The sequence below is a fragment of the Lissotriton helveticus genome, chromosome 12 (assembly GCF_964261635.1).
Source record: "Lissotriton helveticus chromosome 12, aLisHel1.1, whole genome shotgun sequence".
NCBI lineage: Eukaryota > Metazoa > Chordata > Amphibia > Caudata > Salamandridae > Lissotriton > Lissotriton helveticus.
The window spans coordinates 551,964,282-551,979,876 of record NC_136073.1 but is presented as its reverse complement, the minus strand read 5'-3'; the positions used below and the strand labels follow the sequence as shown (position 1 = coordinate 551,979,876).

General features: G+C 46.3%; 1 protein-coding gene across 1 annotated transcript in view; it reads right to left on the bottom strand.

Annotated features, from left to right (window-relative positions):
* Nucleotides 1-15,595, bottom strand: part of RSPRY1 (ring finger and SPRY domain containing 1) — a 220,759-nt gene that overhangs the window by 181,884 nt on the left and 23,280 nt on the right. Inside the window, exons 3-4 of the mRNA XM_078670430.1 lie at nt 13,663-13,715; nt 10,817-10,929 (exon numbers count right to left, since the gene is read on the bottom strand). Of these exons, the coding sequence (XP_078526556.1) occupies nt 10,817-10,929; nt 13,663-13,715 (166 nt within the window). The remainder of the gene's footprint in view (nt 1-10,816; nt 10,930-13,662; nt 13,716-15,595) is intronic.

Genomic DNA, 15,595 nt, shown 5'->3' with positions numbered 1-15,595 from the left:
TAAGGCGAAGGTAAGCGGGGAGTGAGTTCCATGTTTTAGCAGCCAGGTATGAGAAGGATCTGCCTCCCATGGTGGTCTTGTTGATGCGAGGTACAGTGGCGAGGGCTTGGCTGGAAGAGCGTAGTTGGCGGGAGGGGGAGTAGAAGGATAGTCGTGAGTTGAGGCATTCTGGTCCGATGTCGTAGAGTGATTTGTGTGCGTGGGTTAGCAGTCGGAAAGTGATCCTCTTATTAACGGGTAGCCAGTGGAGGTCTTTAAGGTGACCAGAGATGTGTTTGTTGCGCGGGATGTCTAATATGATCCTGGCTGAGGCGTTTTGGATTCGTTGGAGTTTCTTCTGGAGTTTAGCGGTAGTGCCTGCGTAGAGGGTGTTTCCGTAGTCCAGTCGGCTCGTGACCAGAGCATGGGTGACTGTTTTCCTTGTTTCGGTGGGGATCACCTTATAAGGTGAGGGTATTGGTGGCTTCTGAGAATCAGCCGCGGGAGTCTCGAGCGAGGCCGCCCCCTCCCCCCACACTCCCACTGGAGTTGTAGCGGAGCGGTTGGGGCTATATCAGGCCACGGGGGGGGACACCAGACTGAACTGTTGGCGGTCTTATCGGGCCGCTGCGACGAGGGGGTTCCGCAGACAGTGCCTGGTGATCGCCTTGCTGCCCTGGGGGTCGACGTTGGGCCCAAGCACCCAGAGTCTTCGGTCTGTATTGGTGGCGCTGCGCACTCGTTCCGGTGGCCATATCGGGTTGCGCGAGACGGCATGGGCAGCTCTTGGGACCGCTGGAGTTGTTGGTGGTCCTGGGTCATAGCTGAGTATCCCAGAGGTAGGAGGGGCCACTACAGAAGGCCCTGGGAAGAGTGGTGGTGACCCACTGGCTCCCAGACCTGGAGTTCAGTTGGAAGCAGCCGTAACTGTTGCTGAGACGGTGGAGGGCCTGGACGTGGTAGGGCGACCCTCTACAGTGGGCAGTAGCCCTTGACTCCAGTCTACCTGATTTTGGTCAACCCTTGAGGCCCCCACCGCTCACCGCTTCTCCATCGTAGCCTGCTGGTGTTCCCGCGCTCTGTGGCCGGGTCACGCGAGACCCGAAGCCACGGCCTGGGGGCCTCCCTTCTCCTTGCACCCGGAGGGTCGTGTCGGCCGCCTACGTTCACAGGAGTGTGACGCTCTTTCCTATACACAGACGTGCGTGTGGTTCTCAAACGCAGTGGCCTGGAGTTCTGTTGCTGGGTAGCCTGGGAAGTCTTGGCGGACAACAAGAAGAGGGACAAGACGAGTGGGGGCTCGGCCAATCAGAGCACCCTCGACAAATATACAGGCCCTGGGGCTGCAGCTGCAGCACCTGGAGGGGCACAGGGGGGCCATGCCAGAGATACTGGATAAAGCTGCACGCATGGCCTCTACCACGCAGTCCAGAGATGCCCTTAATGCTAAAATCAGGGTGGTTGGCTCTGATGTCATGCTCCTCCGACAAGACCTGTGGAACGTGGTGGCCTGCATCACGGAGACTGAAACACGGGTCTCTGGAGTGGAGTACGAAGTGGCCATTCTGCAGAAGCGGGTGGCCACCCTTGAGATAACCCAGCAGGGCCTTGCAATACGCTTGGAGGATGCAGAGGGGCGGGCCAGGCGCAACAACCTCTGCTTTGTGGGTTTCCCAGAGGGGTGCGAGGGGGGAGATATGGAGCAGTTTCTTACTCGGTGGCTGGAGAGCTGGCTTCCCCCGGAGTCCCTGTCCCGCTGTTTCTTGGTTGAGCGTGCCCGTAGGGCCCCTATGCAGAAGCCTTTGCTTGGAGCCCGTCCAAGGCCGGTTATCGCAAAGCTGCTGAACAATCATGACCAAGACATTATTCTAAAACAGGCCAGGGCCAAGGAACCTCTTCTATTTGACAACGCCCGCATTTTGATCTTCCCAGACTACACAAAACTGGTCCAGCAATGGAGACAGTCCTTTTTGGCGGCCAAGGCTCGACTTCGCGATCTTAAACTTCCGTATGTTCTGATGTATCCGGCCCGGTTGTGGGTGGTGTATCGATCCAGGACACATTTTTTTTGACTCGCTAGAGGAAGTATTTCCGTGGACAGATGAGACCGTACGATTGCGTCCCCATACACCACCTCAGCGCGAATCAGACTTCATCCAGTGAGGCGGCTCGTAACCAGTCTCAATCAAAGCTCAAGGATCGCAGACGCTCCAGATCCAGCCGTCGATCCCGCTACTGTAGGCATCCTCCCAGGCTGGCTCGGCCTCCCAACAGTCTAAATCGGCCTCCTAATTTGAGGGGGAGACCGCAGTCCTGTGTAACTTTGACACTGTTGCTTTGATCGGAGGAGTCTAAGTGAGGGCTTGCCTCTCTGTTGGTCCTTCCCACGGAGAGGGTGTCTACTGATGTTGGGCTGTAAATTGGAGATTCATTGGTCGAGGTGTGCCGGGACTCCCCGTTAAGGTCCGCTGACAGCACCTGCCGCGACAGATGCTTCATTGTTGTTGAAGTATAGGGCGGGGGGGGGGGTTGTTGGGTGATTTGTCAACAAGTCACACTTTGCTACAGTATGGTTAGGCCTTTATACACACACACCGCATACTTTCAGTAGCACCAGTGCATTTCAGCAGGGTTTCTCATTGTTGACCCACCTAGTGGCCCCCGGGTATCTATTGGGACTCTCAAAAAAGTGAGCTGGAATGTCAGAGTAGTATCCGATAAAATCAAGCGAGTCTATTCTCCAGCAGGCTAAGAGGGCTCATGCCGACATACTCATGCTACAAGAAACACATCTTACAGGTTTGAAGGCGCTCTGCCTCCAGCGTTATGATTACCCTCAGGGGTTTGTGCAGGGGTCCCGGGGGTTGGCAATTTTGATTCACCGCCTAGTTCTATACACACGTTAAGACGTGGGTAGACACCCAGGGGCGATACCTGTTCCTGCAGGGCATGATCAGGGAGGAGCCAGTGATATTGGGCTGTGTCTATGCACCTCCTCCGCTATCATGGGGCCTTATGGAGCGGCTTATGTCATTATGAGCGGATATGCCGGAGGGCCTGTCCGAGATTGAGGACGACTGGAATGATGTGCTGGATGTGTCCTGGGATCGTGGAAGGCCCGAGGAGTGTGTGGCTATTCACCAAGATACAAAACTTTCCTTGTTAGTGTCTGGGCTCACTTGGGTGGACCCTGGTCACCGGATGCACGGAAATGCTCAGGGTTACACGTATCTCTCCACGGTCCACAATTCCTACTATCGCCTCGACTATTTGTTCATCCCTCATGCGGCAGCTGGTAGGGTGGTGGAGGCAAATATCCTACAGAGGGGGCTCTCTGATCATTCACAGATAACTCTTATGGAACAGTTGGGTTGGGCAAAACAGCCCTTCCGCTGGTGCCTCTCGACATGGAACCTCCAGAAGGCAGACTACAGGGAGTTTCTGGAAAGCGCACTCGATCAATACTGGACGCTTAATGTGGGATCGGTTTCTGGGGCCGAACCTCTTACGGGGCATAGATATCTCCTTTTGCACGCAGCCCGCAGGACTCTGAGGGAGGCCCTGCTACTAGCAGAGGCTAATATTGCAGATCTTGACCATCGCAGTAGAGGTATCAGCGGTCACCAAGCACGGCAACAGTTGTTGCTGGTGCAATAGAACTATGCAGCTCTTCTTATGGATGAGGCTCGCCTTACTTGGCTGGCAAAGCGCAGTAGGGTCTACCAATGGGGGATAAATCTAGCAAGATGCTTCATCGGTTGTGTCAGGGGATGTTCCAATCCCAGCCCCTCACCGGTAGGCTTGAATGGAAGCCCCCTCACAGACTCCCGGGACATTGCTGAAAGCTTCTCTACATATTTTGCGGAGCTGTATGCCCCCAGAGAATGTCTCCACGAAGACACGATAGGCCGGTTTTGGGACGAGCTCCTGCGTCGGGCTCTGTCCGATGAGGCGGGTGCGGAGCTTGATCTCCCGCTCACGGAGGAGGAATTGGGTGCAGCCCTGGGAGACCTTAACTTGGGTAGGGCTCCGGGGCCAAACTGGTTTCCCTGTGAATTTTTTAAGAATTTTTTTTCTGCAGCTTGGACCCAATTACCTTAGAGTGGTGGAGGAGTCCTGTGAGCGGGGGTGTCTTCCCATGGATTGGCGGCATGCGGTGGTTGTAGTGATCCACAAACCAGGTAGACCCCCGGACCAGCACGCTTCATATCGTCCCATTTCGCTCTTGAATGCAGAAGCTAAAATATTGGCCAAGGCACTGGCAAACCGCTTGCGGTCCCACATTACTACCTTGGTACACCCAGATTAAGCCGGGTTTATGCCCCAGAGGGCGACCCGACATAATATTCGCAGGGTACAGGTTGCTGTTGCGGCCACCCGGGGTCTAGGTGAACGGGCAGTGTTCTTGCTGGCAGATATGAACAGGGCATTTGAGTCCCTTAGTTGGGTATATTTGTTCGCGTTGCTCCGCAGGTTGAATCTTGGACCGTGCTTTCTGTCCTACATGTCCCTACTTTACACTGATCTTCCTGCGTCGGTATGTGTTGCTGGATCTACCTCCTCCACCTTATCTCTTGGACGGGGTACCCAGCAAGGCTGTCCGTTGTCTCCATACTTCTTTGCCCTGGCGGTTGAACCTTTGGCCGCCTGGGTCCGCATGGACACGCAGGTCACCAGCTTCGAATGGGCGCACGGATTGTCAGATCGTATTGCATTATATGCCGTTCACAGTTTTTTCTTCCCTACGGATGTATTTCGGACGGGGCCGCGGCTGCTTCGTATTATGCAGACTTTTGGGGAATCATCGGGTCTCTTTACTTGAAGCCCAACAAGTCCACCTTGTGGCCTCTTGGGGACATGTTTGGTCTGGGCGCCTGGGCCTTGTCGGTTCAGGTTGTTTCCGGCGGGATGAAATATTTTAGGGTATTTTTATCGGACTCACCCACTGTGACATGGGAAAGGAATTTGGTTCCGGTCTGGGAACGTGCCTGGGAGGATCATAAGACATGTCTTATATGTCATTGCCTATATATGGTTGATTGGCCGTCTTCAAGATGGTCTCGCTCCTCTGTTTACTGTATCAATTGCAGAATCACCCCTACCCGATTCCCCCTAGATGGTTCAGGCAGGTCAATGCAGCTTTAGGTCTATTCCTATGGGCAGGGGGAGCGGTGAGAGTCGCCCTACGGACATGCTTCCTCTCCACGTATTGTGGAGGACTGGCGACCTCTGATATACTATCATATTACATGGCCTCACATTTACTGGTCTTAAATGAGTGGTGGTATGGGGGTAGAGACGACCCTGCTTATGCTGTTGAGTGGCGTCTTATGGGGGACCTCTCTTTACCCACGATTCTGTACTCCCCACCGGTGCGTAGATCCCTGCCGTCAGTGACCTAGGTAGTTTTCCAAAATTGGCGACAGGCCTTGAGGAGGATGGGGTGGTGGAATACGCGAACACGGGAACCCCCTTATGGAATAATGGCCGCCTGCCACAACTAGATACTCGGTTAGGGTTTCATGCTTGGGACAACATTGGTATCTCTACCCTGGGGACGTCATGCGGGGGTCGATCCTGAAGTCCTTTCAAGATCTACAAAAAGATTTTCAAATGCCGAAAACCCAATTTTACAAATACCTCCAGTTTCAACAGCCCCCCTCCCCTGGTCTGAAGGGCTTTGAGTCACTGGCGGAGTTCAGCCCGATAGAAGCGAAGGTATTTATGGGGACCTCCAGGATCATAAAATATCGAAGATCTCCCAGCCGCTAGTGACTCACAGCTCCCTCACACTGAAGAAGCTTAGAGGGGCCTGGGAAGGAGACGTTGGCCCACTTGATGAGGAGGACTGGACAGAGGCAACGGCCTCCCCGCAAGGGTGGGGGGGGGCGGAATTGGGCGGCCATAGCGATACATCTGCACCTTGTCCAGTTTAAATATCTTCATTGGGGCTACTTCATGCGGGTCCGGTTATGGAGGGCGGGACTAGTGGGCTCCCATGTATATCTTATATGTGAGCGGGAGGAAGGGACCCTGATACACACCATTTGGCATGGTCTCTCCTTGTCATGTTCTTTGGAGATGGGTGGCTCCTGCCTCTCTGGAGGTTTTGGGCTGGGACCTGCCCCATTCACCGAAATTGGTGCTTTTACATGTCGTGGGTGGAATTGGGGGTAATATTTATAAATGTCATCTTATGTTGCTAGGATTTACTCTGGAGAAGAGGGACTTTGCTAGAACATGGAAGGCACCGTCGCCACCCTCAGTGTCGGTTTGGAAGAAAGGACTTTACTTCTGTATGGGCTTGGAACTTACTATTTTCACTGCAAGAGGGTGCCCGAAGAAGCGTTATAAAGTTTGGAAGTGGTGGGCGGACTATCGGGGCTTGCTGTTGGAGCCGGTTGATACAGCAGGGCCCCTCCATCTAGTTTAACATTACCCTGATGGTGCAAGCTGTAGTTTCCTGCATTTATGTTTATTGTAGCGTGCAGTTGTGGTGCAAAATGCACAGCTAGGCTGTATATGGGAGGCCGTTAGTGCGACCGGGGGGAGGGCGTTGTTGGGTGGGGTTTTCATATGGTTTATTTCATCTGTATTGCTTTCCATTTCTTCTTGATCTTATTATTGAAAAGTCAAAGTCCTGAAGCTTTATGCTCATTGTGCAGATGTCTCTGGGTTACAGAGCACTGCTTTCTATGTGCCATTTGATGAATAAAAGCCGTTTTAAGAAAACAAAAAAATTATATTATATATATATATATATATATATATACACACATATACATACATATAATCTCTTTATGGGACTTCAAAAGAGAAATATTATCTGGTTAAGTGAAGGTGTGCCAATAGAAAAGGCCCATTCTATACAACTTTAAAATAAAACCCAACCAAAAAAATCTTCTTAGACATGCATGTGTTCCTACAGGTTAATGATAACCATAACTACAGACTCAATTGACAAATGTTTAACATGAATCCCTTAGAATTTTCTTAGTCTCATATAGATTTATTCTTGGTAACAATTTTTGCTTTCTGTCCTCATTCCACCGATAGTTTCTCATTGCATGGTTTCTTCCATAAGAGAAACTAGCCTTCTTATTTTGCCACAATCAGCCCTCTGGTGCAGTAAATGAGGTGTACTAATTCGACTCATGAAATATGCTTGCCATCTCACATAGTCCTTCCAAAGTTTCTCCAAGCTTTGTGGATCCCATGCTATGTCTAATTGGCAGGTATAATTAACGTACTGAACCAAATACGTGCTGGGTGGGGGTTTCTATGGATATCCATTTTCTGCATTGCTATATGAGCTATTAAAACCATATAGAAAATCTGTTTCATCTTAGATTTGTTGTACAATATTTCCCCCGGCTACCCCCGAATAAGACAACTGGCTGGACACAGGGCAGTCTACAAACATTCATATCGTCTGCAAGAGGAAACTCACACTTTGGGCATCTCGGTTCATTACGTACAAACCTGGCCAACTTACGAGGTGACTAGTAAGCCCTGTGAATAGTAAAAGAGGTGGTTCTTCTTTAATGCAGCAGATTTTACAGTTGTATAAAGACTTTTCCAAGGATAGTTCCAATAGATCCTCCATCTTAGTCTCTGGCAAGTCACCATCCCCTATATGGTCCAATTCTGAGCATACTATGTGCTCGGCATAGAGTATCTTCCAGTACCACAGCGCCACTTCTTTATTTGGTTGACTTCTGTCTCTAATCAAAACCTCATATGGTTTGCCTTCTGTCCCAGTCCATGCATGCGAGTCCCACAAATAACGTTATGTGGAGGTATTGGAACTTGGCCAATTCACCATTTGTAACTTGCTAGCATCGTCGGCCAGTCCAACATAACCGACCCATCACTAAGATCCCTCCAAAAAACAGCCAGTCTCAAAGCAAGACTGTGCGAGTCTGTCGAGCATTCTGGTTTTCCAGCCGAATCCCAGATTGGCGCCAGATTGCAAATACAAGATACTGGAAACGTTCCTTAGATAGACCTCACTCTTAGAGCAGCAACTAAAGTCCTCGGACTCACTTTCTTGAAATACTGTGAATTCCCAAGCTTATACAAAAAATAACTTTGCACTAATGGATTCTGCATTGCCACACATATTCTCCCTACAGGTGAACTGTCCAGGTCCCCTGCCAGCATTCGCCAGCTTTTAAGCTGAAATGTATAGCAATGAATCTGATAGTCAGGCAGGGCCAGACCCCAACCCGTTATTTTCCTCCTCAGTTTTTCCATGCTATCCAGACACCCTTATATACCCAAATGAAACCGTTCACTTTACCTTAAATCTTGCTTTATTGGGCACTGGCGAATGTTAATGGCACAGTATTGAACAGGAAGGTCAGTTTCGGAAGTATCATAATTTTGACGAGATTAACCCTTTCACAGATGGTCAACTGCAGGTTATCCAATTTCTTTAATAGCCTCTCAACTACTATGTAGATTTTGTCCATGTTCTTCTTAGGGAGGTCTCCTAAATGGTGCATTATATGAACATCTAGATACCTCATCTACTCTTTCAGATTAGGTCTCATCTCCTTTTGAGCTCAAGTCATAACGGCATTCTTGTCTTGATTAATGAAAAACCCAGAAATGTTCTCAAAGTTTTTACCAAGCTATTCTAATTCACGGAATGAAGAGATTGGGTTACTCGTATACAGCATTAGGTCGTCTGCATAGAACACCAGTTTCGCCTTCTGACAAAATGCCTCAAATGGAGAGATGGTATTGTCCTCGCTGAGCAAAGGGTTCTATATAAAGATCAAATAGTAGTGGTGAAAGAGGACAGTCCTGTCGAGACCTAGTATTGACAACAGCCTCAGTTAGTGTCCCATTAACCAAAACCCTGGCAGATGGAGCTTTATATAGTACTTTTAAGGTTTTAATGATACATTAGTTAAATCCTAACTTCACAAGGACTTCCCACATATAGGACCAGTTAACCCTATGAAATGCCTTGGCGGCATCAAGGGCCACTAATATCAGAGGGCCTGCTCTTGGACTTCCTTTCCACAAGGTAAATTGCCGAAGCAGTCCCTCCTTTCTTATGCTCTCCCAGCTGATAGTCAACATGTGCAGTGGTGGTCGTGACATGCTGCTCTGAAGCCGATGCTTTGCTTCCAAGAATGTCCAGGAGGGAAGGCTGCGTGTGAGTAAACAGCATTATGTGTCCTAATAATGCAAAACTAAAGGGCTATGGATAGTTACTGGGAGGTGAAAGCATCAAAGGGTGGTTTATATAGTCATCCCCCCTCTCCGGCTCCTGTAACCAGCATCAGCCCGCCGCCATGTTCCTCAAACCTCCCTTTAATTCTTGGTAACAACTTGACAATCAACACACCACTACCCTATTGACAAAGGGCATATGAATACAAAAGCTTTCCAAAACGTTTTTTTATTACCTCAATAGATCACTCCAAGAAATGCATGCCAGAGCTTTTGTCTACACTGCAGCCTGCAACGAACGCCTGAAGGTAGTGAGACACGCTAGATCTGATTGCAGTCATTCTCACCAGGTGTTTCTGTGCTTTGGGCTGTGACTATTGCCAAAGGACATGGAAGATGGCCAGGTACGCTGGTTGACTTTGTTAACAAGCATTTCTCATCAGAGATGGCGATTACTGCCTCAGGGTAGGGTGGACTCGCGAAGCGTTATTTTCTGTTGTGGGTAGAGATTACTAAAAGAGAATAAAGAGGTGTGCCCAGCCAACTTGGTGTCACTTGGCGACTGTCTCCACGCAGGAAGACCTGAAGACAGCACAAACTTGAAAGATGGAATGCTTTCAAAATTCTCAACCACTGGCAATCGCTCGGGCTGTAGTCCAACCTTTTTCTGCCAATACACCCCTTCAGAGACTAGTCGTATGCAAATCAGCCATAGTCCAACCAGAACTGCCAGATATCTTTGTATCGGAACTCAAACAAACCCAGAATAATTATTTCCGCCTCATTAGTGAGGTATGTGACACAGACAGCAATAGTATACCCAAATGCAAAATGCATATGCAAAATGATAGAAGCCACTTTGTGTTGTGTGCATTCTATGCCTTTATGCAAATTCACACACATTGTGTGTGTATAAATATATATCTTTTCTTATTGGCAGTTAGACTTCTAAAGCAAACCACCAATTTGACGTCTTTAAAATTCAAACCCAAGCTTTGAAGCTAATTAGTTGCCAGAGATAACCCTTATTGATCCAGCATTCCTTTTGAGGACGTAGATTATTTTTCTTGCCTCATGCGCTAGCATGGTAGCAATTTCTCACCACCAGAGACTATCGCAATATATACCTGAACTGAGAAAAAAAGCACATGTGTGGAAAGGTGAAAACATGGTTATTTTGACCCACTTTTATTGTAAAGGCACCCAAAATATTACCATAGGTCTAGCGTTGATGTTATTTGGAATGTTTGGATGGGGAAAAACTCCCTTATTGATGGCTACATGTCTAGAATATATTATATATATATGATGGAATAGACTGAGCAGTTCTAGAGATGTGCATTATGTACAACAGCAATAAACAAAAAAGTGGCTGAACTGAGGACAGATTAAAAAGGAAGACCACCACAAGGATAGGTGAGGGAACAAAGTTAGAGGAAGTGACACAAGTATGTCCGGGGAAAAAGATATTTCAGAAAATGCAGAGAAACGCCAGCAAATGGACTGCAATTAAGTGAGGGTTGAATTTAGAATCACAGGAGGACAAGAAAATCAGGCAGTTTAGCTTTTTGAGTTTGTATCTGTGGGGCGCTGCGGATGGAGACTAATAATATGCAGCATATGAATATGCAATAAAAACGTTAAAACTTACTTTAGTTGGCAATGGGCATTCATCCAATAGTAACGTAATAACTGCAGGCCCCAGTGGATCCTCTAATGGAATGACTCTAATGAGAGACTGTACAACTTCAAGCCAGCCATCATCTATGAAAAAGCAACAACTATTGTTTAAAATGAGGTAATATTGTAAACCTATAAAGGAGTGCAATGGAAGGAGCCAAAATCCCTTATGATATTTACGATTGTAAAGGCTAGTTAGGTATTCAATAACTTTTTAATTAAGTATTCAGGGTAGTTTGCCCTAGAACTACATTTCCAGCAAGAATGTGGTCAAATAAACACTACTGTATGACTATCAAGCTCTAATCGGTAAGATGATAAACATGCATTGAGGGCAACACAGGCAACCACAACAGATAAAGGTTCGAAACAAGACATGCATCCTACATTTATAGAAAAATAGTAGAAATATCATTCTGATACAGGATAGCTTTTGAGGATCTGGATGGGGGCGAGGAAAGCCCTCTAGGCTTCAAACATAACCCATGTCCAATGAGTACACTAGTAAAGGAGTGCTCCTGGACTACTGGACGGTGTTGCATGGGACTGTGATCTATGAGGTTCTGTCCAATTCTATAATTATTACAAGTTCTTCACCCAGTGGCTACTAAACTCCCAGTCTTACAGCAAACCTTTCTACAGACTGGTAGGTTGGCTTTCGCATTGAGGAGGGCAACAAAACATTACTGGACTGTTTTAAAAGGTTTCCTTGGAAGGGGTGGGGGTTACCGAGCTCCATGATTACCACTTTCTGCAGAGGCTCCATTGTGACCCCCCCCACTTTATGACTCATTGCAGCGACCTGTTCCACAGCCCGAGCCAGCATAGACTTCTGAAGGAAATGGTACTGCACCTCTTGGGCGGTGTTGTGGCTCCTTTGTTGTGCTACAGCTTAGCTTGTAAAGCTGTGAAAAAATGTCACCCTCACCGAGAACATCTTCCATTATGGAACTAGTCAAGACAGTATAATGGAGTGGGCAGAATGGTCTTGGTCAGTGCTGTGCTGCTCCACAAAGGCCTGCACGACAAGCACTCCAAGACTAGTTTTCTGGATCTTATGGACCATTAGACCTTCACGGGAGCACAGGATTACGTCGTCGGTATGAAAGTGAGGAGAGCAGGTCATATTACAGGATGGCATGTGGCTGTGGAGTTGATGGGTATTCGCCCTTCCCTGCCACATGATTGCAAATGGCATTATTGATGCTCTGATCATTTGTAGAAGACAAAAGGTTGTGACATGGAGGGTATGGATCTCTGAATTATTGCTGGAGTCATCATTAAAAGGGACTCATCAACATGAAGATGTGCGGCACAGCAGCCAGTGTGTCTGACTCTGGACCATGGGGTTCACGGTTCGATCGCCGGCGGCAGGTTAGCCCAGCACCATGTGACTCTGGGCAATAGCTAGCTTAATCTTCCCAATGGCCCACAGTGCCTTGACACCCTCGGGTAATTGTGCGCTTTACAAAATACTGGTTCTCAACATGGTACCGAAAGAGCAGAAGGGAAACCCCCTACAGAGAATAGTTTTCTTTAGTGACAGGCGATTACCAACCAAGGAAAACACACACCTTACCAACCTCAAACTAAGCAATCTGTGCTGTTTGAAATACTGCAAGATCACCATAGATATCTCAGAGATGGCTTCTGCAGTGGAATTAGTGGTGCTTGGATACATTCTATGCGGGAGGCTACGGAGGTCAGGACACACACACCTGATGAGACTTAAAACTAGGGATAGGGGTGCAGGTGAGTAAAAGTGGAATGCCAAACATTAGTGGAAAGAAAGAAGAAGTAAGATATTCTAAAGATGTCTTCAGTGACCATCAGAGGGTAAAGACAGAGGACCATTTGGAGGCTTGTGGTGGGTGAGAAAGACTTCATGAAATAGAGACATCCATGTAATCAAGGTAGGCTGATATTTTTTGGCAGTGTCTGTGGAATAGGTGACAACCGCATGGAGAAGTTGAGTGGTTGACTTCCTTAATGTTGAGTAGGCTGGTAAAAGTTCTGTAATCACAAAGACCAGTTGGAAAAAAAAACCTACGTGGAGATCGGGTGGAAGCGATTCGGTTACAGCTTATTAATGGGTCTTCTTATTGGGTGCAGAACTATTGTGGCCATGGGCAACCCATCAGTGTTTCTAACTTTTGCAGTGAAAGTTTCCCTTTTGAAGATGAGGCAGGGAGACTTACACTTCCTATACCAAGATTTTGCTGATGGATAATCAAAGTTATGCAGCAAAATGAATAGGTTTAGTACTTTCATGGTGGGGAGAAGGTCACTGCTTGCATGACGTGATTCTTTAGTAAGGAAATGGCTATTGCTCAGCAATGTTTACGTCTTCATCCTTTTTACAATTAAATATTTTCGAAAGAATACAGGAAAAGCAAATACAGGAAAAGCAGCAGCTGTGTGACTGAGTTATTTTATTTTTTTATTTGTATTTCCAATGGCCCTACCTGTAGGATAACTCCACAAAAACCAAGCATCCAAGGTAAGTGAAGGCTAGGGCAATCAGCCTGCCGAACTGCACCACTCTTAGATAAAAACCTCTATCACTGTTACAACACAGAGTCATTGACGTACAAGTGCTTTACTAAATAAAATTGTTGGTTATCTTGACTCCTATCGAGCTGTTTTTTCCTGCACTTGTTATTCCAGGTTTGACGACGTACTCTGCATGAGTGAGTGTGGCACATAAGTGGAAGAAGGAGTGCTAGATTAAAAGGGGATGATTCAAAAGGGTAAGTATGTGTGTCATCAGGGCACCATAATTGTAGGCAACATAATAGAATGGTACAAACAGCTTACCAGTTTCTGCCATTTCATGCAACGTGATCATTGAATATGGTGGTTCCTGGTCACTGAAAAGCAAAAAAATAAAAATTTTTATACAACTCTTTCACCTAGTTTTATACATTGTTTTTGTAGGGAGTCATTTTATGCAATTGTCATTCTTTGCAACTTGGTCAAGAAATTGGTTAAATAAAATCTAAATTTTGGATCAACCTTTAGATATTTAAAAGTAATTTTGAGCTCATCAACACACTCAGATCATAAAGGAAATTCAGCACAATAGTCACGCAACAAGCTCAAACATCCCCAAACAGTAAACATTTTCTGACGGGGTATTAAATCTAATGAGACAACAAGCACCACAGCATGATCATGCTATCTAGCAGGCTAAATTCCCCTAACAGTTCCTACTTGAGAAAATACAGAGAAATTCACGGGATAGGACCAACCTTCTTACAATCCAAACTCTGACTGTATATCCTGAGAGAACTCGGATTGAGAATTGCCTTATTTATAAAAATAAAAACCTTAGTGAAAACTCCTTCGTGGTATAGGCATGTAAGCTTTTGAATATACCCAAAAGAGAATAAAAATTGATAACAGTCATGGACAATTTAGAGAAAGCAATAATTAACTAGCTTTTCCCAAAATTAGGAATCAAGTGCCCTCAGACACAATCATAATTGGTTTATATGCTGCCTTTGACATTAACCATTATATTCCTTCACTTTCCACTCTATACATAAGCTGTGTGTACACACTACCGTCTCAAGTCTGGAGCACAATCTCAGGACTTTGCACAAGACACTAAAACTCAGTACGAATAGAATCACTTCATCCAACAACCTTCTCCCATCCATGCAGTCTAGAACCAGGAAATACTCAATTTACCGCCTATAACCACTTTGGGGTGGCCTAGGCATGCAGTATTAAAGAACTACCGAACTGTTACAATACAGTATATTAGAGAAATAAAACATAAGTTTCATAAGTAAATACAGAATGATGACGACAGTGTACAATGTGAACTTAAAGTCGAAGGAACAATGCCACATCTGGAATTCAAAGTCTAAGAATATTACCAAATCTTAAATTAGTGGTGGAAAATAAGTTACACAGCTGTTGAGAGAAGGAGAAAAAAAAACACTGAAAGAAGTCAAAAGTGTGCAGCTACACGAGTACAAAAATGTAGTGGGCTGAACTGAAGAATCAATCAGTGCAGAAATTGCGGATTGTGTGCCACGAGAGAAAATTTCGAATTCGGTTTAGAATTCGGATAAGCAAATACAGTCTAGACGATGATGAGGTATATGATAAGCATTATTATTAAGGGTGTGGAATTTTACTGCAAAAACAACAAAACAAAAAATTAAGACTCGCCCATTGATATGCAAGAGCATTACGAGTCTTGTGAAATGAACCAATTTATGTAATGCAGGGAGGTTGTGAGAAAGTGGCTCTATGGGTACTGGACCAAAGTAAGGTACAGTGTGTATAGAGTCCACAATCCCCAGAGGTATAACAGAGGTTAAAGTCAGGTCTGACCTTACTCTCTAAAGTGGTAGCTTGGTCGAGCAGAAAGGCAGTACCAGAGGACAGTGTAAAGCATTTGTTGCACACACAGTCAGCAAAAGGTTTCACACACTCAAGAACTGAACTCTAGGCCAATTGTGTTTATAGCCAAAGATATAGTTGTTTTATTTTTAGAACCAACAGGTATCAAAATATAATGTTCTCGATATGAGTACTCTCATGTAATTACTTTGCAAAGAGGCAATAAACTTTGTAAACACAATAGGCACAATGGTTGCAGTAGGCAACACAATTTAACATTGAGCTCAATGGGTTTTTCTACATAAATGCAGTGGATTACTTTATAGATTACTTTTGTAACTTCATAACTGGACCCTAGATTCAGTCCTGGGGTCTAAGCTGAAAACAGTTTAGT